Source organism: Aptenodytes forsteri, unplaced genomic scaffold (genome assembly GCF_000699145.1).
Source record: "Aptenodytes forsteri isolate BGI_AS27 unplaced genomic scaffold, ASM69914v1 Scaffold11, whole genome shotgun sequence".
NCBI lineage: Eukaryota > Metazoa > Chordata > Aves > Sphenisciformes > Spheniscidae > Aptenodytes > Aptenodytes forsteri.
In genome coordinates, this window is record NW_008794155.1 from 702,545 (window position 1) to 728,936 (window position 26,392).

The 26,392-nt window shown below is 40.4% G+C and overlaps 1 protein-coding gene across 1 annotated transcript in view; it reads right to left on the minus strand.

The window, feature by feature from the left end:
• Nucleotides 1-13,975: 13,975 nt before the first annotated feature.
• Nucleotides 13,976-26,392, minus strand: part of ARHGAP15 (Rho GTPase activating protein 15) — a 373,794-nt gene continuing 361,377 nt past the window's right edge. Inside the window, exon 14 of the mRNA XM_009279645.1 lies at nt 13,976-15,250. Within this exon, the coding sequence (XP_009277920.1) occupies nt 15,067-15,250 (184 nt within the window). The 3' untranslated portion in view covers nt 13,976-15,066. The remainder of the gene's footprint in view (nt 15,251-26,392) is intronic.

Below are 26,392 nucleotides of genomic sequence, written 5' to 3' on the forward strand. Positions count from 1 at the left end.
CGTGACTGCAAAGTTTGCTGAACTGTGACCTCAGTCTTGAATGACATGTAAATTGTTATTAATAGGGTTTGTTTTCTGTTCCTATGAAAGGAGCATGGCTGGCCCTAACATCCCTGGTGTAGTAGGGTACTAGTGGCTTGCATTGATGAAATATTGATCCACCAAATCTCTTGATTAACAGATAGTATGTCTGGATTCTTTGAACTGAAAATTGCTACAGAAAGCCAAGAGTTGCTCATAACTTGGTCTGGAAAATAAAGAATATTAAGGTGTTGCATGTGTATTAGTCATAATTTAAATCTAGTCATGCAGGTTCTTTAGTCTCAATGTCTAGATATTAGAGGAAGTTTGGAAATACATAATTTATGTAGGCTTACGGATCTGGAAGTCTGCAGATATCCAGTTGCAGTCAGTTATCATCACTACACTTCTGAAAACTAGCAAGAATTTTGTTGGAGGAGGAGATAGCTGCTTTTTTTATTCCCCTCCACTTTTTTTTTTTTTCACTTTTTTTTTTCTGGCCTGTGGAAATTTATCTTGAAATAATTGTCAGATAATACTGTCAGAACAATCAATTTGGTTCTTACAGACATAATTGTGAGAAAAACCTTGGACTTTTCAAAATAGGTACTATACACTGCAGACATGCTTGGTACCTCCTTCTACAGATGCCCATGATCTTTAAAAGAAACATTTAGGTCTTGAGATTATTTAAAGATGCCTAATTTTTTTACTTGTCTTTTAGACTTTATTTAGCTATGCAAGATATCACCATATTCAGTATTTTTTATAATAAACATGTCTAGTCAAAGAAAGCATTAATGAAGCAATTCCCCAAATAAAACAGCCCATCATATCTGAGTTGCAGCAGAGAGAAAGTGTGGTCTTTGTAGTTTAATCAAGATCACAAGACTTGTTTTGAGCGTCTGTCATCTTTAATTTTACGGCACTTCATTTCAGAGTGGGACTGCCAGGGTCACATGCAATTAAAACACAGGCAAGATTTGTCTTGTGAAATCTTAACATAAAAAGTAATGTGTTACTCTATTTTAACTTTTCTACTGAACTCTGTGAACTCACTAATTACTTTTCCCCCTCTTGTCACCTTTTTGATATGACATGTATTTTATAAAGGAGATAGAAGTTTGGAATTTTTTTTCTATCATGCATATGATTGAGGATAACAAAATTAAACCGGAGAAAAAAGGAAATGTATTTTTCAGCAATACATTTTTAGAAATCTTTGAGCATTACTGCTTCAATTACAAAGGGACTGGAGGATCAAATTCTAGGAAATAACTATTAATCTGCTTAACTAGGGCAGGTAGAAGCGTAATAGCAGACCAGGGATTTTAGTGAGGCCAATCACACAGACTGGAGTTTATTCTCTTGAGTGGGGTGACGGGGGAAGGGTAAAGGGACTTTAACGTGGTGGGCCATGAGAAGCACTGAAAGCCGGTATCTATGTAGCTTCTTTATAGCTTTAGCCCAGTTGTTGCATCGCAGTGATCAGTAAATTGCATGGACCCTTATTAACCTTATTGATAAGGAGCTTAGGGAAGTCCCATTCAGTCCAGAATATATTCTTCTTTTTGTTCTCCTGTCTGTCTCGGTTTGCAATCCCGGTCTTTTTGTACAGAAATCCTTTATGTTGCACCTCAAAATTCTGTGCAAGTACTCTGCTCATTTAACTTGGAGCAAGGGAACTGTAGAGCAGAAAGGGTTGGAGTACACATGGGGCCATGGACCTATTTAAATATAGCTGGGACACCTGGAGAATGTTTGAAAAATTTCTTTTAAAGAATCTTTTATATTGTTCTTCTTTCAGTGCAGCTGGGGTCTGTGGGGATCAGGGGATTATTTTTGATACCTGTCTAAAAGAGTTATGTCTACACTGATTTCCATCCCTTGCTACTAATTAACCTTATTGTATACAGGAAACTGTCTATTTAATACCTGCATTCTTTCTGTAATGCCAAGTAAAATGAAATCTAGTGTGAAATCTAGTTAGCATTTGCCTTTTTGAAGTCATTTTTGAGTTTCCAGTCCGGGTGACTGTGACCTCAAAACTGAAAGCTATAAAAATGGTCCCAATTTCAGCTCAATGGGAGTTTCTTGAAGATTCCCCGTTCACCTGGACTTGCACGTGTGGTGAATTGCCCATCTTGGCACTTAACAGTGTTTTCCCAGGAACCGTCTATTTCTGGGTCACTCATAGCCCTGCAAAGCACATATGTTCCTGCAGTTCCTACTAAGTAAAGGAGTCTTCTCCTTTCTGCTGGAAAGATCACACTTCGGCTGTTTCAGTGTACAGAGACTTATAAAAATTTAAATGGCAATGGTGAAACCAGATACATTAAGGAGAACAAGGAAGGATGTTCTAAAAATGTCACCAACAAATGTAGAGGATGGTGAGGGCTAGCTAGGTGACTGAGATGAACTTAAACTGTAAAATGGAGGGCAAAAATGTGGATGATGTACCATATTTTAAAGGGCCTTTAAAGCCTGCTGAACAACACTGATTTTGATCGTGTCTGCTCCAACATGCCGATACAGGAGACATTACCATGCAGCGTGATCTCTGAAAAGAATATTCACTAAAATGAATTTCCTCATGTATTTGAGGAGGAAGTGTTCCCCTGGACGCCGTAAGGCTGAGCCGAGCCCTGTGGCCCTGCTTCCTCCGCAGGTCCCTGACTGCATCCCTGATGAAGCAGGGACCAAAGGCAGGGTTTGATTTTTACAGGAGATTGGTTCAGTTTCTGAAAGAGGACTCAGGTCAGGTGGCCGGGTCGTTCTGTTGGGGACAGGCCAGCTGCATGAGCCGGGGAGTCTTTAACAACAAAATCCTGAAGAAAGGGCTGTCATTTAGTACTAAATTTGCTTCATTTAGTACGAAATAATGATATTGAGAACAAAGCTAGTCAAAACAAAGGACAAAGAAGAAAAAAAACCCAAACCTTTTTAATACTGTGCACCGATATTGACAGCATAGATACTAAACAAAGGTTGGAATTGTTAATTTGATTTATTTGTTAGTATTAAAGCTCGGTGGAAACACCAAAGGAATAGGATGTTGATATCATTAGTTATAATCTATTTGGGAAGAATGAGAAGTATTGTTTTCAGCCCTGCTGGGGCTTGTCAGATAGCTTGGCTATTGGAAATTGCGCTTGATGGCAGAAATACAGTCTTATGGGCTTGAAGTACTGAGTGTACGTAGGTGTCCATCCCTATGGCTAAGCGGCCACAATTACAGCAGTGAGGATCCAAGATTCAGTTTAAGGAGCCTGGAAAGTGCTCTTGGATCCCTCTGTATAACTAAACCTCAAGGAAAGGGAGAGAAATGTTTTCATTTGATGTTTTCCTTCCATTTCCTGTATTTTATACTTATTTTGGTCAATAAAGCAATGTTCATTTATGTTTTACACCATTCTCGAGAAAACACATTTCTTGCTGTGTGGCCTTTCCAAAAAACCCAGAAATAATCTGGCTTAACTATAAAAGATTTTATTATTATTATTTTTTTTTTCTTCTGCCTTTCCTACTAAGCTCCTCTGCAAAACAGCTAGAAATTTTCATTTTCAAAACATTAGTACAGCAAATTGCCATCTTTCTGTGCACGGCATTCTCTATGTACTCATCATCTGAATGATTCCAGATCACTCTCTGGCAGCGTGAATCACAGCATGCCCTCATGCCTGCCTCTTTTTCAATTATATCTAAGAGGAAGACTGCTGGAGACCCATTTTTTCATCTTGCACAGGACCCCAAAAGTGCCAGATCTCATTTCAATATAATATTATGACAGTATGATAAAATGGATGTTAACAGGACACTGACTAATATGATCCGTAGAGAAATGATAGAGCAATACAATATCGGGCAGATTGTATTACTAATGTGCATTTTATGGACACAAAGTTCCCTTTATAAACAGGGTCCTAAGATTTAATCCTTATATCCTATGATCCTAGTTAGTGTTCTAAGATATTCTGCAGCAGTACTGAAATTTTTGCATTCTTAAATGAAATACATGTATTTTATTTTATCATAGGGCCACTTATATCACTCCCAATTTACTAATGAAACTTGGCATTAAAATGACTCATCAGCATGTACTGCAAAGCATAAAAATAGATTAATGTGGCATACGTTTCTTAACCCATAAAAACGTACCTTCATATAATCTCAGTGCTGTCTTATTCAACAAAAAGGATGTCATTTCCTTCCCCTAGCACGTTGACTTAAAAATGAGCTAAATGTGTGAGAAAGCCATTACTGCACTAATGAAAAGCTCGATACTGTTTGAATTTTTCATCATGGGGTATTTGTTCTGTAGCACACAGCACTAATATTTACTGTCACCGGTACAGTATGCACGGTAATTAAGTTACAGTCATCGACATGGTGGATGTTTAGCAAAGATGTTCCTGTGTGAGCTTGGACCTCTTTCGCAGATACTTCACATGAAAAAGACTTTCAAGCATTTGTAGGTTTGATGAAGTGGTGGGGAGAGAAAACGGGTTAAAAAGATTTCAGTGTCTGATATAACCTCTATATCTGCCTATGTGCCTCTGTAACCAGAAGGATGCTAAAAGCCATCTCAGGTTCTTACTGACTAGTCGGTGACCATGTAAGGGAAATCAGTACCACTGTGACTGCTCTTACTCTAGAAGATAGACTGAGGTTACAAAATGGCGCTTTAGCCAAAATCATTATCCTCATTCAGAACAGGGACAGTGATCTTACCTGCTTCATCCGTGGTGGCAGGATGGTGCTGAGGGTGCCCTTGTTTGTTCAACACGAAGCTCGGCAAGAGGCCAAGGTAGCAACACAGGGCGGCTGGCTACCTCCCTCTGTCCCTCCTCTTCCTTTGTTAGTAACTTCAGAAGGGTCTTATGTGAAATTAATAAAATAAACTTAGGAACAGATGCAATTGTGGCTATAGTAACACATTCCCCTCCGTTGTCCATACAGGAGATGTGCTAGGGCCAGAGTATGAGCTTCAAGGGCAAGACTAGTTTTTTCATCAAACTCCAGTCTAATGTTTTCAGGAGACTTCTTTCCATAAGCACAGTCCCTTTGGAGGACACCAGAAAATCTGGAATGTGCCAAGTATCCCGAGTGATCCAGCTTTTTCCTGCCAAACTGTCTATCCATTTTGACAGTGTCCTCCCACGCTCCCTTTCCCCCCACCACTTAGTGACACAGGCCACATCTGGGCTCTTTTTGACACAACCTGGCCATGGGTTCCTGGAGATAATTGTCAGACATCTGTTATTTTGTACGTGTACCTGTGTTTTGACAAGTAGGCATGGTATAAGTTTAAGTAAGTAAATCAGAGATGTGTTCAGAGCTGTCTAAACCTCGGGAACCTCTGGCATGTTTATGGTTGGATGAACTTCTGACAAATCCCACAACTTCCTCATCATTAGGTGAGCACAGAAAGTCCCGAGACCTGACTGTGAGGCGTCTGTCACCCGCACTACTGGATTCAGCGAGTCCAAAAGGAGCAGTTTCTAATAGCAGAAAATTTGCCCCCCCACCACATTATGCTTGGCAAGTGGCCTGAGACAGATGCACGCTTGCTTCTTAATTAGATAGCTTTTTTCTTTCTATCCAGTAAGTTCTCCTGGTTGCTTCTACAGGAGAGCGGCCATAGGAAAGGCAAGAAACACAACTTGTGACCCCGGTAGCCTTGCAAAGCGCGCTTGAATTAAGGCAGAAAAAGGCATCCCAACCTGATATGCGAGTGATAGATTCCTTCTGCACTAGGGCATGTTTGGGGTCAAACGTTCAAAATGTTTTATGAATGAATCCCCAACTGTACAGATAAGAAGGGATTAAAAAAAGTTTTGGCCTTCACGAGGTAAAAGCTAAGGCCTGGCTTGTGTAGCAACTGTTTGGGATATGAAGCAATTAAAGCCTTACGTGAGTAAATAGGAATTTTTGCATCCTGGAAAGGTTTTATTGGGTAGCTTCTTGTAATGCCAGCCATTGCAGGGTGCCTGAGCAGAGCGGACAGCACTCTCTGGCTTGGCCTGCAGCCCCTTAGGCCATGGATCTCAAGGTTCACCTCTTTTCACTACTTGTTTCAAAGCAATGTTTTCCTAGCAAGTGTCTGCTGATTTTAGGGAAAAATGGCATTGCTTCTGAGGTGGAGCCTTCGTCTTTCTTTGCATTTAACAAGATCACAGATTTCTCTAGCAGCACCTATTTCTGTAGCAAAGACCCTATTTGTACAGGTAGGTTATCCAAAAAACAAAACAAAAGTGTTGGTCCATAATAACATGGGTTATATATATTGGCAGAAAATGGAAGAGGAAATTTCCTTTAGGCTCTTTCTGCCTTAATACACCCCTGATCCGCCCTCCCCCCCCCATATTTGCCTAGCTTCCTTAAAGCTATTTGGGATGTTATTTGAGAAACTAGTTTACTGATGACCTATACTCTAGGAACAGTATTGTCAAAGAGGTTCAGATTATCTGAAATACAGGCTATGTGCAAGGAAAAATGATATCATGGCAAGGAGAGTGGAAAATCAGGGTAAAATGCCTTTGGAGGATTACCCTTCCCTGGACCTAGTCACTTGATATAGGCCAAGCCTGAGGGTCTGGACACACGCTTAGGTGGAAGGTATCTAGAGAGGTAGAGACACATGTGTCTCCTTTATCCATTACTGGGACTTCTGCTTGACAGAGCAAAGCTGACTTAGATTAGGAAAAAAAAATTAGTTTGCTGTGGCAGTAGTAGCTCTGTCTCTTCCAGAAAGTGGAAAAAGAGGCCTCTGTCCTCCCGCTCGTTCTTTCTTATACGCTGTCCAGCAATCACAGAGAATGAGTAACTCGTAACATCCCACATCTTTTCCATCAATGCTTGCACTGAGTCCGCCTAAGCCACTTAAAAGGCCCAAATTTTAATCTATTAGCTGGAGCTAATGTGCCTCATGACAGACTCTTGAGAACTGGCGAGTCTTTGTCCCTGTGCCAGGGGCTTCCTGACGGTGAAAGAGCACCCTGGCCAGGAGAGCGCGAACCCAGAAAATACACCAGGTCTTAGTTTATCTTCTTGTTTTTCAGGATGGTGACATTTCCTTGTCCAATCAAGGAAATGTTTTGATTTCCAAACCCATTCCTTTATTTTTTTCATTTCCCAAAACAAAGGGGGAAAAAAAATAAAAGCAAGTTATTAATAAAACATCTATTATGCCCATGGGACAGAGGTCCTTCTGTATTGTTCAGATGGTATGTTTATTGTTGACGTCTCTCTTTTCTCTGAGTATGCACAGAACCCTGAAATCCTTTTACATTTTTAATAAGATTATTTCTTTTTTCAATCTAGTGTAAGAAAACCGCATCTGCAATATGCATAATACTCTCAAAAACTGCAGCATCAGAGGGAAAGCATTGCCAGTGTTTTTGGCTGTCACACTTCAAAGAGACATGACGTGAAAAAGAATAGTACTAGAGTTCTCAAGAAGGTGCTTGTATTTTGCATCTTAGAGCATGTTTGTTTAAGGTAGCCGCCTTATCTTTCAGTTCGCACATTTGAAGTGAAGCATGTCATAAACACAAAAGGAAATTTGGTTTGCTTTCCAACCAACAACACTCGGGCAATCTGGAATAACCAATATTATTGTGTTGTTTTGTCTGAACTTGAATGTCTTATGGAGCAGGATAATCATCAGCTCTACATTCCTGCAGCACTGAGTGGCCTGGGTCTGTGCGGTATCTGTGAAATTGCTTTTGACTCACAGCTAAAGGTGGATCTCAAACTAAAAAACAAGTATCTGTAAAGTATCACCTATGTGCTTTGTCTTCAGTCTATGATAATGAAATTTTAGAGTGCAGCTGCCTTGAAGGATCCTAACTCGTCTTGCAGTAGGTCCCAGGTCCACGTCCCTGTGTTGACATAGGCTTCATTTTAATTTTGAAAATCAAAAGGCAAAAGCAGTCCTTCGCACTGGCGTTCTGTGGGTAAGCCAATATCGCGAAGACTGCAAGGGGCTCAGAAACTAAGGTGGAAGTGTTCAGGCAGGTACCAGGTACCTTTAATCTGATCCCCACAGCACTTATTTTCTTCCCAGCCTGAATACATACTTACACAACTGAAAATCTGTGACAACCTAGAACTTTCTGGCTATTGCCAAGTGGCAAAAGGGGTTAGATTTGGATTGGATTTTGGGGTTAGAAGAGAGGCTTTTACCATCCCAACAGCCAGGAAATTGCCATTAACCATCAGCGCTACAGAACTGTGTCCATCGGAAAGAGAGCTACAAGGCACACACGTAGATGGTTTTGCTTTGCTGGGCATATACATTGGGTATGCCAGAGGTGGATGCAGAGCGTATGGCATGCGCGTTGTCATTGCTGTTGTTATACATACAAATATGTTATTATTAACCCTATGGGAAGGCTGAGGACTCTCTCAGTCACTCCTGCTCCCAGTGCTTTGGGTCACAGCGCAGGAGCAGACCTGCTGCTGGGCAGCCTCCTTCCACCCTGCCTTCCCTCCTCCTGCTGACTGCTAGGGTTGTGTGGCTGAAGCTGCTGATGAAAACTTGGATAGCTGCAAGGCGAGATAGCCACAAGGTAGAAACCAGCAGCAGTGATACGTTGTGTGTACGGACCAGAAATAGCATTTAATTCCCCAAATTCCCTTATGAACCTGGTCCATGGGGAGCACTAAGGACAATTCAGTTCTTCAGTGCAGAGGAGCAATCAGATTGTCATGGTTTAACCCCAACCAGCAACTAAGCCCCCCCCAGCCACTTGCTCACTCCCCCCCAGTGGGATGGGGGAGAGAATCGGAAGGGTAAAAGTGAGAAAACTTGTGGGTTGAGATAAAGACAGTTTAACAGGTAAAGCAAAAGCCATGCACGTAAGCAAAGCAAAACAGGGAATCCATTCACCCCTTCCCACCGGCAGGCAGGTGTTCAGCCATCTCCAGGAAAGCAGGGCTTCATCACACGTAACGGTGACTTGGGAAGACAAACGCCATCACTCCAAACGTCCCCCCCTTCCTCCTTCTTCCCCCAGCTTTATGTGCTAAACATGATGTCATATGGTGTGGAATGTCCCTCTGGTCAGTTGGGGTCAGCTGTCCCGGCTGTGTCCCCTCCCAACTTCTTGTGCACCTCCAGCCTGCTCGCTGGTGGGGTGGGGTGAGAGGCAGAAAAGGCCTTGACTGTGTGTCAGCACTGCTCAGCAGTAACGAAAACATCCCTGTGTTATCAACACTGTTTCCAGCACAAATCCCAAACAGCCCCATACTAGCTACTGGGAAGAAAATTAACTCTATCCCAGCCAAAACCAGCATACAGATACAAACAAGCTACTTGATTCTTTTAAGAGCTGAAAAGAGATCAATAATTAAAATATTAAGGATCCTTTCACCTTGAATACTTAGGGTTTTGTTCAAAAGGGCAGAATAGATACAAAGAGCATCCAGTGAAAGACAGAACAAGTTATAAGAGGTATGGCAGATCTTCCATACGAGAGAAGGTTAAATTGATTAAGAGACAAATGAGAGGTGATATGTTAGTGGTATATAGGAGAGTGAATTGTCAGAAGAGGTCAGTCAGACGATCCTATTTAGCCTTTCCCATAAATCAAGAGCAAGTGGAGTGCTATACAATAATGCTAAAAGCTAATGAATTTAAAAGTGATACAAGTAAAATATTTTCTTACATGGTGCATAATTAACCTGGGAAATTCATCAGATACCATTAAGACAAAGAGCCTAGCAGGATTAAAAATGGACAATAAGTGACAGAAACTACGTAAAGATAGAAATGTATACAGGGTGTTCAGCCATTTACTTAAAACCATTTGCTGCCTGGTGCTGCAAAGAAACATCCCCTGTGGGAAAGCAAGACGTTAACGATGGGACTTCTTGTACCTTTTTCACCGCAGTGGGTAGATTGGAGGCTGCGCAATGGGCCGGTCGAACTGCCTTCAATATGGTCACTCTCATTTTCCAGAGCAGAGGACACACCTCTACCCGCCCAAAATTGCAACCAGAAAACATTCAAAAAGCTTCTGAGCTGCTTCTTTGAAAGCGTCTGAGCTTCGAGACAATACAGAAATCACCGGTGGGGAGGTAGTCACTCCTTTTGTCTCCCAGACACACAGCCAAGAAACTTATGGATAGGAGCTGAGCATAGGAATTGTATTTTGACACAGGCGGAGGAGAATCATGTGAAATTTATGAGTCTGCCTTTTATTAACTGAAATGTGCTCTAAAACGGCTCTAAAATGGTGGTGTTTTGTGGGTAGTTAATTGGCATGCATTCTGAACTTGCAGTGTTTTATGGGCCCTCTTAAACTTATTAAACAAAGCTGTCAGCTTCTACTGAAGGTGTAAGATATCGCCCCAGGTTTTACAGCGTGCACAAAGCTTTTTGGAGGTGCGCGGACAGGCTGCTTTGCCGTGTGATGGTGGGTTCCCCACACTTCTGAAGTATTTCTGACAGTTTAAGAATCAGCTTCAGACAGCCAGCAAATTTCACCATGGTTTAGAGTTTGGAAGGTAGATTTCTACCTGTTCCTCTTTCCTCTGAGGCTGCCCTGCCCTTGGGTTGCAGGGATGAGCAAAGCTGAGTGCCTACCACAACGCAAATACTGGATTATATGGGTGAATTCAGACAAAGCAAGGATGTAGAATATAAAGTTTCTGGAAAAAAAAAAAAAGAATGAGGCTTAATACAATGAGCACTCAAAAGCAGTGCTCTCTTTTGACACAGCTGGCTCTGTGCCTCAGTTTCTCATGCCACCGATGTGCAGGGGCGGTATTTCATCCCCGATTCTCATGTCTTGAGTTTTGAGTGCAGGTCTCTGACTTCAGTATGTGTTTTGTGTGAAAACCTGAAGGGATGGCTCGTGTTTTGTATCCACTGTGCAACCAGATCTTTGTAACAAGAATCTATAAGGAAAAATGGGCATTAATTCTCATAGCATTTCAGGCATGTTTGGAAGTATGCAATTGCTGAGTGTAAAAATAGCATGCAGTATATAAGTAATGGTAGAGTATATTAATTTGCTGTGATAACACATGGTGAATTGGCACAAGGGTGAGATGGCTGCTTTAGTAGCACCCTGCAAGCATTCCATTGATGAAACCTACTGACTAACAAGGGCTATAGCTCTCAAGCAGTGAAGGGTTTGAGTACGGCCCGACCTCAGCAGGCCACTCGCTGGAGATATTTCTCATGTGTTGCCCTTGGTTCTTAAGGAAGGGTTGGGTTTTTTTAATCCAAAGTGAGTGTTAGGGAAGGTTCCTATGTTCTGCAAAACAAGCATTGCCCTGGGCGCCATTTATGCAGCCTGCAAAAATCAGGACTTGTGATTGAGACCTGCATCTGTGATTTTGCTCAGCTTCCTTATGCTCCAGGTTTCCATTCTGAAGCAGGAATGCAATGCAGGGGAACCTGCTGTGCCGTGATAATATGTGCATACCCTGAGGCTTGTCTTTCAGCCTCTTCTGAGAATTAGCCATGTCAAATCTATACACTGCCTGATTACAGTGGTGATTGTAGTCCCAACTTACTTTCCAGCTTTCTTCCAAACTCTACCCATGGTCTATATACTACGTAGTAATTGATGAGTTGAACTTGAGTGCCTTGGGCTGAATGGCAGCCTTTGGCTCTGTTGCAACATGGGGTACTTACAAAAACAGGCTGAATGTTACCTGCACTGTAGCTGTCTTAGCAGAGAATTAAAGAACTATTAAAATGCATGTTGCTCTTTATATATGTGTATATATATATGTAAATAAAAAGAGGGATGAAAATTTGTTCAGAGCAGTTTACATGTCCCCTTTTAGCTGTAGCTCAGCAAGTCAGTCTGTCTTTCTCAAGGTTTGCTCAGAAATTCTATTTTGCAGTTGAATTTCTTGAGTTAAAAACTGACAATTTGTCTTGCAAAAGTTTAAGATTCAATAAATTGATTTTTTATCTTTATTTTAATGAGAAATCTTTCTAGCTGGGAATGCCCTTTTCAGTTCCATTACAGGTCTCTTTCTGATGTCTCCTTTTACTATAGTAAACCCAGTTACTAGGACAGCTGTCTTTTCACATGAGTTTGAGTCGAAGATACTCTGTATAGGGAGAAGATGCAGATAAACACACTGATTCTTGGATGTATTTGTCTCTGCTGGATTCTCAGGCTTCATTTTTCTGATTATTTACCATTAACAGCGATAGCTCCTTGCTTAAAGTATCTGTGGTCTTTTTTCAAACTGAAGCTAGCTCCTGAAAAAAAGGTCTTCTGCAAGTCTGTTTGACTCACTAAGAATTTAGCAAAGTTTGAGCAAAATTTCTACCAAGTCATAACAAATGTTCTTACAAGTAAAAATTGGAGGAGCAATGTGGTGGTGATACAGGCTCAGTGAATTGCTCGTGCTGAATGGAGACCAAACTTAGACACTTTTGGGATTTGGAGATGTATGTGTCCAGCAACAAAAGAGAGTCTGCCGGAGCCCTGGGCTGGGAGCTTAGTTAACAAAGAGCAAACTACCTGAGCAGGAGGAAAAAAAACACCACTGCAGTAAAGGTTCACAAATATTTTTCTCTTTTTCACTCTTGCCACCTTTTGTCCGGCTGCTTTCTGCCCTGAGGGGCTGATGGCAGGAGCTGTGGGGCTGGCTCTTTGACTAACGGTTGAGTCAGTAATTTTTCCCACTGAATTCATGTCGATATTAAAGGGGACAGGGAGAAGACTGGTCTCTTGGGGAAGGCAGCAGCTTGGTAGCAAGGCATGGTTATTCCTTTCTGTTGTCAGGATGAGAAAGGATAGACATCTGCTATATGCCCCGGATGTATACGCTCCTCTGATGAGACCCACTTGTGTCCTCCCAGAACTGGCTACCCATGTATCAGGCTTCTATCTTTAACAAAGCATTTTGTAGACAAATCAGCACATTTGTACAGCATTCATGTAAGGCACCCTTCAAAACCAAAGAAAGGCTTATGTGTCCAAAAGTTTGCTTGATTTCCCCCCCCCGACCCCAACCAAACCAGTTGATCTTAAGAAAGATACGGATTCATTTCATAAGCCTTGTCTTGCTTATAAAAACAAGAAGAGAGGAGTCTCCATGCTCCAAAGAAAGCTTAAAAGAAGATTAATTAATTAATTAAGAATCTTTTCTTCTGAGTGCAACAGGATCCAAGTAACAAGTGAACTTTTCATTTCCACTAATAGCAGAAATTACTTCAATAGCATGATTGTGAGCACCCGTGGGGCCATAATGTGAATGGTCTTTATTAAGGAATAGACTGAACTTCTGACTATCTTTCTTCCAGTCATTTCCACAGGCTATAAACAGCGCCTGGTTTGTTGCTACTAAAAGAGTCTAAAGACGACGATGCTGAAAAGCATTACTGTTTAAGTACTCATGGCTTGACATTAACATGAAAAATATTTTCTTGAAAGTAAAGTGAATTTGGGTTCTCCAGAATGTTATAGTTTTGTTCAGAAATGATTAAGTTGAATACTTGTGATATGGGGGAGATGTTTGTTTGGTTTTGTGTTTTTAATTTTAATTACTGGTCACTACCCCTCTGTTTTGCTTGATTTTTCAGACATGTATGAAGTCAGAAAACATCTTGTGGCCAGTTTTTGTATTTTCTTGGTGTTATTTTCTGCCTATGTTAGCACATGATGAAAGAGCCTGGTCTTTGTTAACGATCAGGCCTCATTATATGTTTGTTCCCATAAATGACCGCTCTGAGGAGCAACCTTTCCTGAATAACGTGGTATTTTGCAACATGATGTTAAGTAAAAACTGAAGTAATCCATGATCTGCTGAAGTGATATTGAAGACATATCTCTCGTGCACAGCAGACCTATGCATTAATCCTATGTTTTGGGGTCTTTAATTGCTTTAAATATTTGCTTCTAGATCTGTGTTTCACACATCTTATTTACATGGTTTATTTTTCATTTTATGAACAAATCGATAACCAGACAGACTCTTTACCACACTGGATTAGTTTTATTTATTCTCTTTGAACTTGATTAAAAAGCTGTCAAACATAAGTCTACATTTTATCAGCAGAATACTTTTACAAAACAGGGTAGGAGATGTGTATAGCTGGAAACATACATTTCAAAATGAAACAATATTTGATATATTCTAGACAGTTACCCTTTTGTTTATCCATGACAACTGAAACTAACCATCAAATGCATAAATTGATTCAAGTCTAGCCAAGTAATCCTAAGGGCATATGAAAAGGCTTTTTTTTAAAGTTCTTTCTAGATGAATTTAATGTAGTTCACCAATAAAGCATCCTCAGGAGCACAATACAAATGCTACAGAACATGAGATAGCTGGAGAAAGCGGGCAGATGTACAGTGTGATGAAGGATCAAAATAGATGTTATGTTAAAACGAGCAGTCATGCAATGTCTTCATTTCATGTACTGCATTTAAGTAAAAATGCCAAAGTTCCAATTTTGTTTTTAATTTTTTTTAGGCACTGTTATGCAAATAGTGACATTCTGGTGGTGGGGTTTTTTTTACTTGTTTAAAAGTATTAAATGTAATCTTTTTTTGAACTCTCGGGGTAGGCAAATTGATTATTCATCATGTCTTTAACTTTCAGTATGTATCAAAGAGAAAGGTAAATTGTACTCAGATTAGCTACAAATGATCTGCTATCACTGTTTTAATTCACTGCCTTTAATATACATATTTTAGTCCATCTCCCACAAATCTCTTCACTTACTATTTGTCTTTCTGTGCCATTGCATATGTTGGTAAACAGCATTTTCTATGGTCTTTGGCCATATGCTGTATGCTCAGCTTGTAAAAAAAGTGACACTTGGAGTGCTAGCATAATGAAACTCTCAAAGGGTTAATGCAGAATACATATAGGCAAATGTTGACAATATTTTTTATTCCAATGTTTGAAAATTAAACACAAAATCATCATTAAGTTTTCACAAAATGAGGCATCTGTCACTTGAAAGAAAAAGAAATATTTCAGAAATATGTTTACAGAAATGTAAAAATATTAGACATCAAGACAGATGTGAACGTTTTCAATAACAGGCCCTGTCTGTCAGTCTTCCTCAGAGCCGAAGATCTTGCTGTACTCACTCAACATAAGTTCAACTATCTGATTTTGGTACAGCATGTGGACTGCCATGTTCCCTGTCTCCTTTTCAGGTCTAAGGAGTGTTGGTCCAAACACAATTCCTAAGCTTTGTGTTGACATTAGATTCACGGATTCCTTGGCTGCTATCCTGTTGACGAAAGGAAAGAGTTGGTTAAAAAAGAGGGATGTCAAAGGAGTCGCTGTTGCATTTGAAGTACATAGAGGCACTTTTTAGTGATCCTCCTAACAGGGATGTTTGGTTAAGTTATCAAAAAGAAAAAAAAGAGGGAGGGAAGAGACAACTTCTGCCAACCTGACAAACAAGGAAAGGAGAATCAGCCCCAGAGAGCAAGATGTGCGCGGCGTGGAGGTCTAGAGCCCCATTTACGGTACTCATATCAGGGCACAGTTATGTCTGGTGAATGAGCATTAGTTGATACGTGTGCTATAAGGCAATAATTTCTGAGCTCATACATTTAGATACAGAAAATAGGGATCGCTCTTTACGCTAAGGGAATCGAGCACTTTTGCTGTCAACAGTTTTGGTGGCTCCAGGGAGAAGTTTCCCTGCTTCTCTTAACGTGATCTCCAGCACCGAAAGAGTTGGGAAAACAAAAAAAACCCCTTAATATAGAGGTCATATGAAACACATTCCTTCTGCTAATTTGAATCCAATAAAGTTAGTATGGTCTGAAATGGATTGTGAAATTTATATAACTAAAGACGTTTGCATGCCTTATCCTGACACAAAGTTTCTTGAAAGACACTGAGACCACATAACTTAATGAGATGACTTAGAAAATAATGGTAAGGATTATGACCTTTGACATCTTTATTATCCACAAAATTACAAGGGGAGGACTATTACTATTAAAAGTTGATTTTATGTCTGTATTAAGACTTAATATTCTTGTGGAAATGACATTAAGGATGGAGAAGTCTGGTCTAAAAACAACATAGGTTTAATGGATAGAGTTTAGGTAGACAGTTTCGCATAAATCTCTGCAGCGGTGAGTATGAACTAAGTAGAAATCCATTTCCTTCCACCCTCCAGAATATATAATATATCCTAGGTTGGAAAGACTAGTAAATGAAGATACATATTTTATAAATAAATTACACAGCTCTACCAAGGAATGCAAACTAAATGTAACTTTAATATGTAAATGTTTGAATTCATGGATGCTTCCTTAATCTGTTAGTTTTAACAAATATTCCAAGTGGACTGTTGAAGCCAAGTTGCTTTTTCCCCGTCTCTCTCATTGTCACCTTTTTAAAATCCAGACAGCAATTTAAAAACCATCATAGCTGTCTCTGTTTTCCCGTACCTGTTGCTGAATTTGCAGCAAACTACACTATAAGTGAAAGAAACTTCATGAGACGTAACGGGTTCAGTCACTTAAAAAAAGGTTTCTTTCATGTTAGCGGGTGGGTCACACAGCAAAGAGCATCTTCTTGTGGATTTCTGCCAATCTTGTCATTTACCGTGTTCCTTGAACATCAACGCTCGTGGTTTTTTCCCCATATATAAATAGGAAGCATTACTTAGTTCTACCTCATGCTTGTAACCGTGGTGTCCATTGCACAAAACACTCTCCATATGGCACTAATCAGATTGGCTTAATTATTAGTTTCTTAAAATATAACATCTTTACTGTAAATTAAAAAGAAATAATTATCTTTCCTCTGTGGTAAAATAGACATATCATCTCTTCTCTTAGGAGTTCAGAAAGTCTCAAAAGTTAGTAGTTTTGCTGCCAAATGACTGTGTGGGCTTCTGATGGACATCACACATCTTTATCATAATTAAAAATGTTAGTTATAGGGGTGACAAGGTTGTTTTGCTTAATGCCACTTATGCAGAAGCACATACATCAAGCTTGGGGCCTCCCTGTGAGAAGGACTTGATTTCTGTTGAGCTTGTTACATGCCAGAAGTTGGAAACCTTATAAGGTATTTGCAGACATCAGCATGGGTAGAGATGATAGTTCACCGGGGGGAAAAAACATATTCAGCAGCTGTACCCTGCGTAACTTTAGAGATCATCAATTTAGCATCAGCCATGGCTTTGCAATGAGGTGGTGTTGATGATGGACAGCATCGATGAAGCTAGAGGAGAAAAACCTTGCAGGGAGCAGCAGGCAGTGGACCATGAATGAGCAGAGTCAGGGTGAAGAACGGTGGTGGCAGAGCACAATTTACTGAAAGGAAAGGAGGGGTCTGACTTCATTCATCTGTAAAATTTGGAGCAAGATGTTGAGATCCTATGTTTCTGATGTCACAGAAAATGGAAGATGGATGGCCAGCCTCTCTGTCATTGTTTGCCATCTTTCTGAAGCAGAATAATTCCCCTTGTTTTTCCTGGAGATGCCAGCCTCCACGTGAAGTCCTGTTTGAGTCCAGGCATTGCCAGCATATGGTCTGCAGTCGCTCGGGTCTCAGGAGGTGAGGGTATGGCATGAAGCAAGGGAGAAAGTGCAAGGTGTGTGTTGGTGATGGAGAGGAACCGGCTATCTGTTGTGGTTCATCAATATGGAACGTGGCACTAAGAACTTCCGTGTATACTTGGGGCTCCTAAGCTTAATGCTAGTATAATAATTATTATATTGATGAAATCTCTTGAGAATTCTTGATATTTTCTATATCAAGAGTTTGATATTCATGCAGTCTTGTTTTGATGACCATAATAACAAAAAACTGTAAACTAAGCAAAGTTGGAAACATGGAAAGTTTGAGTAGTTAATCTGTGGTAAAATACAGCTACTGGAGGGAAAGAAGGAAGGAATTCAATCCAGCCTGAATAAAATAATTACAAGTTTAGGTTTTATGCCTTTTTAAAGTGCAAATATTTAAAAATGAACTTCTATAACTAAATTTTAGGTTTTATGCCTTTTTAAAGTACAAATATTTACCAATGAACTTCTATAACTAATATTTTTTTTTCATCTGTCGACAAAAGAAAAAGTCAAAGCAAAATAAAAACAAATATGCACAATTTAAGCTATTACTGTAGCTGCTAAGTGAAATTCAGTTGTTAAAAGAGAAAATCCCTAAAAACGAGCAAAAATTTTTTTTGGCAAGAAAAGGAGCAGAAAGAGTGATACAACAACAATGTTTTTACAACATAGAAAGTGAAAGGAAATGCCGGAGCTACTTTTTGTCAAGCCCAAATGAAAGGAGCAATGATCCATCAATTTAAGATTATTTTAGAAACAATCTATAATCCGGTGCCACAGACGTTGGAACCGTATCAAGAAATTGTTGGGCGTTATGCTGTGCAAGATCCCCCCAACCCCCCCCATAGGTGAGCTGAATTGCAAACTTCAAGAATGGCTTCAGTCCTTTAAGACCACGACTCAGGAGATACACAGAAAATACAGTTCTCATTATTAATAGTAATGAAATTAATGATGTATTAAAACAGCAGGAGTGTCTGATAGGAGGGCTCTAGTGTCAATGGCAGATATATAAGCAAAAATACTTGGAATTTATGCTTTGGCTGTTGCCAAGGCAACCATAAGCTGGAAAGCGTGTGACTGAGAGCAGGGCAACTCTACAGCTAAGAGGGTCATTGTATGGTGAGTTTGGCTCTCTCGTTCCATTAAACCTACACTTTTCAAACTCTCTAAATAAAATCATTATTAATTTTGACATTCGGAAAGCACATTGGGTTATTACTTCAAACTCCTAACAAAAAGGTGTTAGGAAATGTTCTTCATCCATTTTTACTCCATAATAACTGCTGGGGAGGGGAAAGCGTTCCAACAGTGACTCTGATTCCTCACCGTTATAATGTTCCTACTGCACATTAAAAATTAGAGGGAGAAGTCAGCGTACTTAGGGAGGAAAACCCCATTGGAAAGGGCCTTGTTTTACTGTAAGCTGGAGAGTGTTTGAGGGTAGAGCTGTCCTCTGCTAGCTGCATTGAGAACTGCTCAGTCCTGCTTTGTTAGTCCTTTCCAGCCTACGAGGATTTAAGTTTGCTCAATGCTAGGGACATTTCTACCCTTGGCAGAACTGTTTTTAGCCATGCCTAGTTCTCCTTTACTATTTTAAATTATATCTAAGGGTAACTTTTCGGTAAGACAATCCTGCTGCTCTGCCATGAACTGGTAATATATGGGTAATCTATGACTAATGGGTAACACATTACAAAATGAAAGGATCAGAAGAGCAAGAACAAGTCATCTGGTAAAATATTGTGGGCCAGAATGGCAGGTGTAGGAAATGCCATCCTCTGAATTCAGTAGAGGACCAAGGGATAGAAGTAGGTTTTGATCTTATCAGAATCCTCTCCACCAGCATTACGCACAGTATCTTATTTAACTAGGGAAGTCACTGCCTTGAGAGACAGAAACCAAGGTCTAAACAGAGGCCAAGAAAGATTAAAGATGCATGGGAATAAAGAAAACTTCCCAGAAAGGAAAAAAATGACATATTTGTGACATCTGTCCTCTTGGTATAACAACTAACCTTACAGAATTAGGAACTAACTCCTCTCTAAGTGGATTATTCCATGACAGCCTGTTTGGGTGGGTTTTGTACCTTTGCTGAACTGTGCTAGCGACCACTGTCATGGCCGGAGCTGCTCACCCTGATGGACTTTTGGGCTGACTTGATATGTAAGTTCCTAAGAACTGCCTTAAAGGGTCAAAGTCTTCACGTCCCATTGATTCGCTTTACCAATAACTATCCTCAAATTAGCTAATATCTGGTTCCTATACATACTCAGGCATATGCAAATGTAATGTTTTAGCTTAAGGACTCTGCCCTGGGAAAGGCTCAGCTGCCTTCTCAGCTGAGTTGACTCACCTCGACTATAGCCCTGTTAACAGGTCTTTTCATTGCACTGTTATGGGACAGTTTTTATGCAGCAGTTTTCTGACTTTTGCTATTGCAGAGCTCCCAATCGATTTGAATGTGTTAAAATTTGACTCTTAGGATGAACAGTTACTAGCTCAACATTTTATGCTCCTCTCCTTCCCAAATGTACAGTTACTAGCTTAACATTTTATGCTCCTCTCCTTCCCAAATGCTGGTTCACAGGAGTTAAAAAATAACAAGCATTACATACTTTGCTTTAGTGACAAGACATTTGGGAAGGAATCATCCAACCTTGAAATAAAATCTTTATTGAAAGCAATTCTACATCCATGCCAGTCAGATACATTGTATGATCAGAAGAGGTGTCCCAGGGGAAAGCTCGGCGCAGTAGACAGGGTTGATTACTTAGACCTCCTGTCAGTTCTTAACTCATTGACAATGGCTGAGACATTCAGTACAACTTTGTTTTCTTTATTTGGAAGTAAAGTTAATATACTTACCTTAACTGTGCCAAATGTACTGGAAAATAACCTGATAATAAAACGTACCATCCTACGAAGTGATAATGTCTGTGTGTGTATAAGCACATTTTGGCAGTGCTTTTGCAGACGGGTTTTTCAGTGTTAGGAAGGAAACACAAGTACAAAATGATGCACAGATAAACTATCAGGTTTCTTCTGAATATATTTCCTTTCCTTTTAAGACCTGTAACATACTTTCCTGAGATATAGCATATTACTGCAACGTCATTTTCTGTTGTAAACTTATTTCGGTTCAGCTATAGTAGTTGTTCTTCAGGAAGAACCTTGTACTTTTTGGTACTAAAAAGACAACTGAACTAAAAAGTTTGGTTTTGAGAGTCCAATTAAAACACAAACAACAATAGGTGTCCTTTTACAACAGGTCAAAACCTTGCAGAGATATCCATATCCAGCTGGATATACCAGCTTAGGACAGACAGCAAAATACACCCATGGTGGAGGAAGGGTGCAGTGCCTGCGCATTACTTAACCCCATTTTGAGAGACTTACGGAAATAATCAGTGGTAAGTGAGCCCCTGATTCCATAAGCTCTATTTGTGTAAACTGTTCAATTCATTGCACTGCAACGTAGATAAATTTAAAATTTAGTAATAAATTGGGATTCTTGATATTTTATGAATGCAAACTAAACCTCATTATTATTTATGTACTGGCTTTATGGATGATTTGCTCAGTTGCATTACAGTGGTATTCACCAGCTGATGAAGCTAAGCAAATGCAAACATTATCAGTTGAATCCCCAGCTTGTCGTTTGTGAAAGCTGTATACTATGTTGCGGGGGGGGGGGGGGGAGCTTTGGGGGGGGGGGGGGGACACCTTTGTGTGTATGTAGCTACAACCTGAGGTTTATGCTTATAGGGGAGCTCCAAATCACTACAACGTCTGTCCTTTTCAAAATGGATCACAGTGGACTAATACAGTTTTAAGGTACTTTCTTTTGCCCGTGTAAAATGCGAAGGTACTTTAAATTCCTCTTTGCTCCATAGGTTGAATTCGAAACAATAGCTATCCAAGACTGGTAATAGAGAAACCAGGTCATGGCGTATGATATGTTACGAGAGGGGTCAGAAATAGTTCAGACATACTTAAGAGCTTGCTTTTGCTGAAAATAGCCTCCATGGCTCCTGGCCTACAGAAACTCCATAGGCTTCCTGTGCTCTGCAGCTGTGGGTTCATATTACAGCTCTTTGGGAAAAATCCCTTCTCTTCAGTTGCTCTGGGACAAAAGAACGAGCACTTGATGCTGTCTTCTTCTGCAGACTAGCCTTTAAATCTGACCGTTGGATGGCTATATATAGTACCTGGACAGCTGACAGGGACCCGGTGGAGAATGGGCTTCCTCAGGGGATCCCCTGCATATCTCACAGCACGAGCCCTTCCCTGGATGAACTGCCTTGGAGTCTAGCCCTAAATGAAAATAATAACTAAACTAACTCCGAACATTGGTTCACAGTTGGCTGAATAGACTCCGAAAAGCTGAAGGAAGGCATTTATTCTGTCTTAGCCCAGTTCAATAAGAGAACAGTTCAAAATAAAATCTTCTCACCATTGGGTGAACTTTGCTACCTGTATGACTTCCTTTCTGAAGAGCACGTGTGCTCTCGCCTTTGCACACACCTCACATACTGCCTGTCTCGTAGAGAAGGTTTTCATTTTCCAGGTGACTGAGACCAAGATGTAAAAGCACACTTAGATATCTAAAGGGATTCAGGCCCCTACAGGGGCTTCGTTCAGGAATGTGCTTTGGAGAAGTCCTGCTTGTTCTTCTGCACAACGGCAGCTGTGCTCCTGCCTCTGCGCTCAGCTGTGGCTATACGAAGAGAGCAGGGTAACGTGGTACCCACATCTCAGCCTTGGATCTTTTCTTTTTTCTGGCCATCTCCTGTGTTAGAGGAGCTCCAAAGACAGGGGGTGCACACCTGTGTCCCAGCGTGGCATGGACAGCAAGGGCAGGAGTTCATCTCCACGCTGTGGTGGCTCCACTGAAGAGCCTGGTGTGGGCAGAGACTCAGGTCGTGCTCTCCCAAACCATGTTGTGTCAAAGAAAAGGACTGAAAATATTTTCATAAAATCTTCCCTATTACTGCAGAAGTTCCAGGTCTCCCTTTTGGAAAACTGACCCAACTGGGTGATGTGCTAAGTTCTTCCATTTACTGACAACCAGCACTCTGTCCTCTCAGTTTGGCTTGGTTTTTAAGTTTTTGTGTGTGAATGCAAACCGGTTCTGACTAATGCTCATAAGACCAGAGGGAGGAGGAGATCTGGCGACTCCGTGTTATCACAGTGCGAGTTGCTATTGAGCCTGAAGTTTGCCTGTTCGGGGACAGCCACTCGGTAGGAGTCAACTGAAGGCCACAAACTTCCTAAAGAAGCATCTCGGACTCCTGGCTGCAGCTCCGTGCACAAGGCATTCATTTTTGCCTTCTCTAACAGCTCTGTAGCAGCATATATATCTCAAACAACAGCGAACCCCTCTTCAAAAGCCACACGACCACTGCAAGCAGGAGCCTCTCCTTGGGGAGAGGATGGGAGAGAACAAAACCACCCGTGACAGATGTTAGGCAGATGCTAATGCATTTCTTAGAGGTGTTTGGATAGTAGAGTGATAAAGGCAGTGTGAGACTACATAGAATAATATATGTTCAGACAGAGATATAACACATAGAGCCTTTAACTGTATTTTTGGCTGGTGGTGTAACTTTTGCTGTGATTGATATTTTTAATATTTTTTTTTAAATTCTATTTCTGATTTTTTTTCTGCAGAACAACTAGCTTATTGTAAAGACCAACCTGTCAGAGGTCCTGGATCTGTACACTTTTGTAGCCTGTGTGGCTCAGAAGGCAACAGATAGTTTTACATGAATAAAGCTTTAACTTTTTAAATTGCTTAAATATTTTCATTCAAGAATGCCTGATTCTACATTTCCTTGTAACATTAAAAATAAAAAGCAGTTAGTAACAATCTCCCTTAAATCAAGAATTGTAAATATAGAACCTTTATCATCAGCACAGCAAAGCCAAAAATGTCTTTGTAAAATAAATCAAATTATATGAGTTAATTGATTCCAGGCAACATCAGCAACTGCAGGTGGAAACTGAATAACAGGATGTTTATTAATGAAGGTCTATTAATCAAAATTGACAATATCAATTCCTGTTTCTTTTATTTGAATTCTACCTGCAAAATCCATAGACATACTTGCTGAATTTTTAAATAAAAATTTAAAAGTAAAGAAAACGCTAACACTTGGGATTTTAGCTTTAGATGTAGGGCTATTTGTTTAAACAGCGAAAGGATATCCTAAATCCAATTTGACAGGCAATGCCAAAGATGCCAGTGGTAATTAATTAGCACTTAATTTAGACCACAGAACAACAGGATATGGAATTGGTGCTCAGTGCCATTTCCCCTTAGGCTTCATCTCATGAGGGTCAGGAGTATGGCTGGGGGGGTGGGGGGGGGGGAAAAAAGGAGTATGGCTGTTGTGCATTGAAGCAGTAAATAAATTGGGGGAACACATTGACACTGGACTTTTCATGATAGATATCCTTCACCCTTATTACTGCCTCTGGCTATCGCTGATGAGAAAAGGACTGCAATTGTTCTGTGAAGAATGCTGTACACAGGCTCGATTCGAGCAAGGTAGCGTTTGAACTCACACATCGTACAGTAGTGGTGCTGGATGCTTCCTACGGGCAGAGAGCTGTCTGGGGAACACATTGACACTGGACTTTTCATGATAGATATCCTTCACCCTTATTACTGCCTCTGGCTATCGCTGATGAGAAAAGGACTGCAATTGTTCTGTGAAGAATGCTGTACACAGGCTCGATTCGAGCAAGGTAGCGTTTGAACTCACACATCGTACAGTAGTGGTGCTGGATGCTTCCTACGGGCAGAGAGCTGTCTCAACTTTGTAGCTGGGCTGGAAATAAACTCCTAACTGTAGCGTAGAAAGCTTGAGGATCTCTGACAGGCGAGAAAATTCACTTAAAAGCAGTCCTTAAGTTTGCTAGATTTGTGAGCTTAGCTTTAGATTAAGCATAATTAAAATCAATGGAAGATTTTAAAGTGAGGTTAGAAACTAGGTCAGCAAGGAAAAAAAACACATTTCCTTATTATCCTCTTGTCTTTGTCTTAATAATATTTGGTATTCTTCCATAAAGCTAAAGGCTCTTAATAAAGGTGGATTAATGTTATTAACAGCATTGTTTTCTGATGGGCACACTGAGGCTTTGACGTGCTTAGTGATGGACAAACAAAAAGTACGTGGCAAAAAAGCAGAGCCACCAGTTCTGCCGGTAACCCAGCTGTTTTCTAACTCAGTGAAAGAAGCCACCCTCCTACAACACACCCAAAGCAGAGGGTATATGGAAAGCACACAGGAGACCCTATGGAGCCTTGTTCACAGATGCACAGAAATTGCATTCTTTGGTTCAGATTTACTGGTAAGAAAAATGGAAAGATGATGAGACACGGTATTATAATATAATCCTCCTCCTCCCAGTAAACTTAGTGCGTCTGCCAGCCACTACTCCGCTCTTTCTTCCAGTAATCTCTACCCGTCTTTCAAAAGAGCAGCTCAGGTGGAAGGGTGTCAGCACTGGCACTGATACTCGCCGATGTTACAGCTTTCTGAAATCACTTCTTACAAACCATACCCCACTGTGCTTAAGTAGTCCAGTTCCACCATGGCCCGCAGGACGATGAACAATGGAAACTTCAGCAGTTAGAACAGGAAAATTCTTATTGCAAATCCTAGATGTACTCCACTAGCGGAGTTTTATCTCCTTGATCCCCAGAAGGGCTGTCTGCATTGCTACGTCAGGAAAACACTGAGTTAGACAGCAGTCCGTGCTCAGAAAATGTATTTTGGAAACCCCGGGTTAACAGTTATTTTAACTTTCACTTCATCACACCCTTTGCAACATCTCTCTCGGCAGTGAGTGAAATTTTGATTACTGTTAAAGTCACTGACAAAACTCCCAGCGACTGGGAGCCAGAATGGAGGCAGAATTTCACCTTACATAAGCTTACTTTTTCTCATTTTGGGTGATATCTACTTTTACTAAGTGGAATTACTGCTTTTGACTATGTTGAATCTATAACCTCTTGCAGCCTTCAATTATAGCCCTTTTGTGCTACGGTAATCCAGTTGACAGCAAATAACTCGGCTCTGGACATGACAGGTTTACTTTCTGACTTAAAGCCCTAAAGTGGCAATTGGCTGGAATTTCAACCTGGGATGCTGAATTTTAGACAACCTGCTCAGAAATGCATCTTTGCTCGTGAGTCTAGAGCTTCTACGAAAAACTTAGTTTCACTAAGAACGCATTGTTTTTGTCCAGCGTCATGAATAAATTACTCAGTTTTGTGAGACAGTTAGTAATTTTTGATATTGAAATCAGAGAATGTGGCAAAGAATTCCACGAAAGTCAGAGAACAAACTCTCGCCAAAGTTTTCCTTTTCTGTGAGCTCCTATATATGTAATTACTTCAGAAATTGTTTTGTTTCAAATGTTTTTAAATAATGAAAACCTTTTTAATATTGGCCTATTAATTGTCCCCAGTATAAATTCTCCATTTTTTTTAACCTATATTATCACCATTTTGTTGCTTAAAATGAAAGTCTTTTTGCAGTGGTCTGCCCAACAGAGATGATTTTATACGGGATCTGACCTCAACCAAGATTCCTACTCTTTCAGGTTCAGTTCTGAGCTCTCCACAAGCTACTCTTGCAATATATATGCACTGCATTTGTATCAGATTTGAAAGATGCTTTAACATGCCTCCCAGCACCACGGTTGTTTCAGCCCTGATATTGAACATGAGTAGGATGAATGTATCTCTTAAATGCACTAGTGAGTATGTGCCATGAGTCTTTGATTTCTTTAAACTTATTTACATTTTTCTTGCCCTTGAG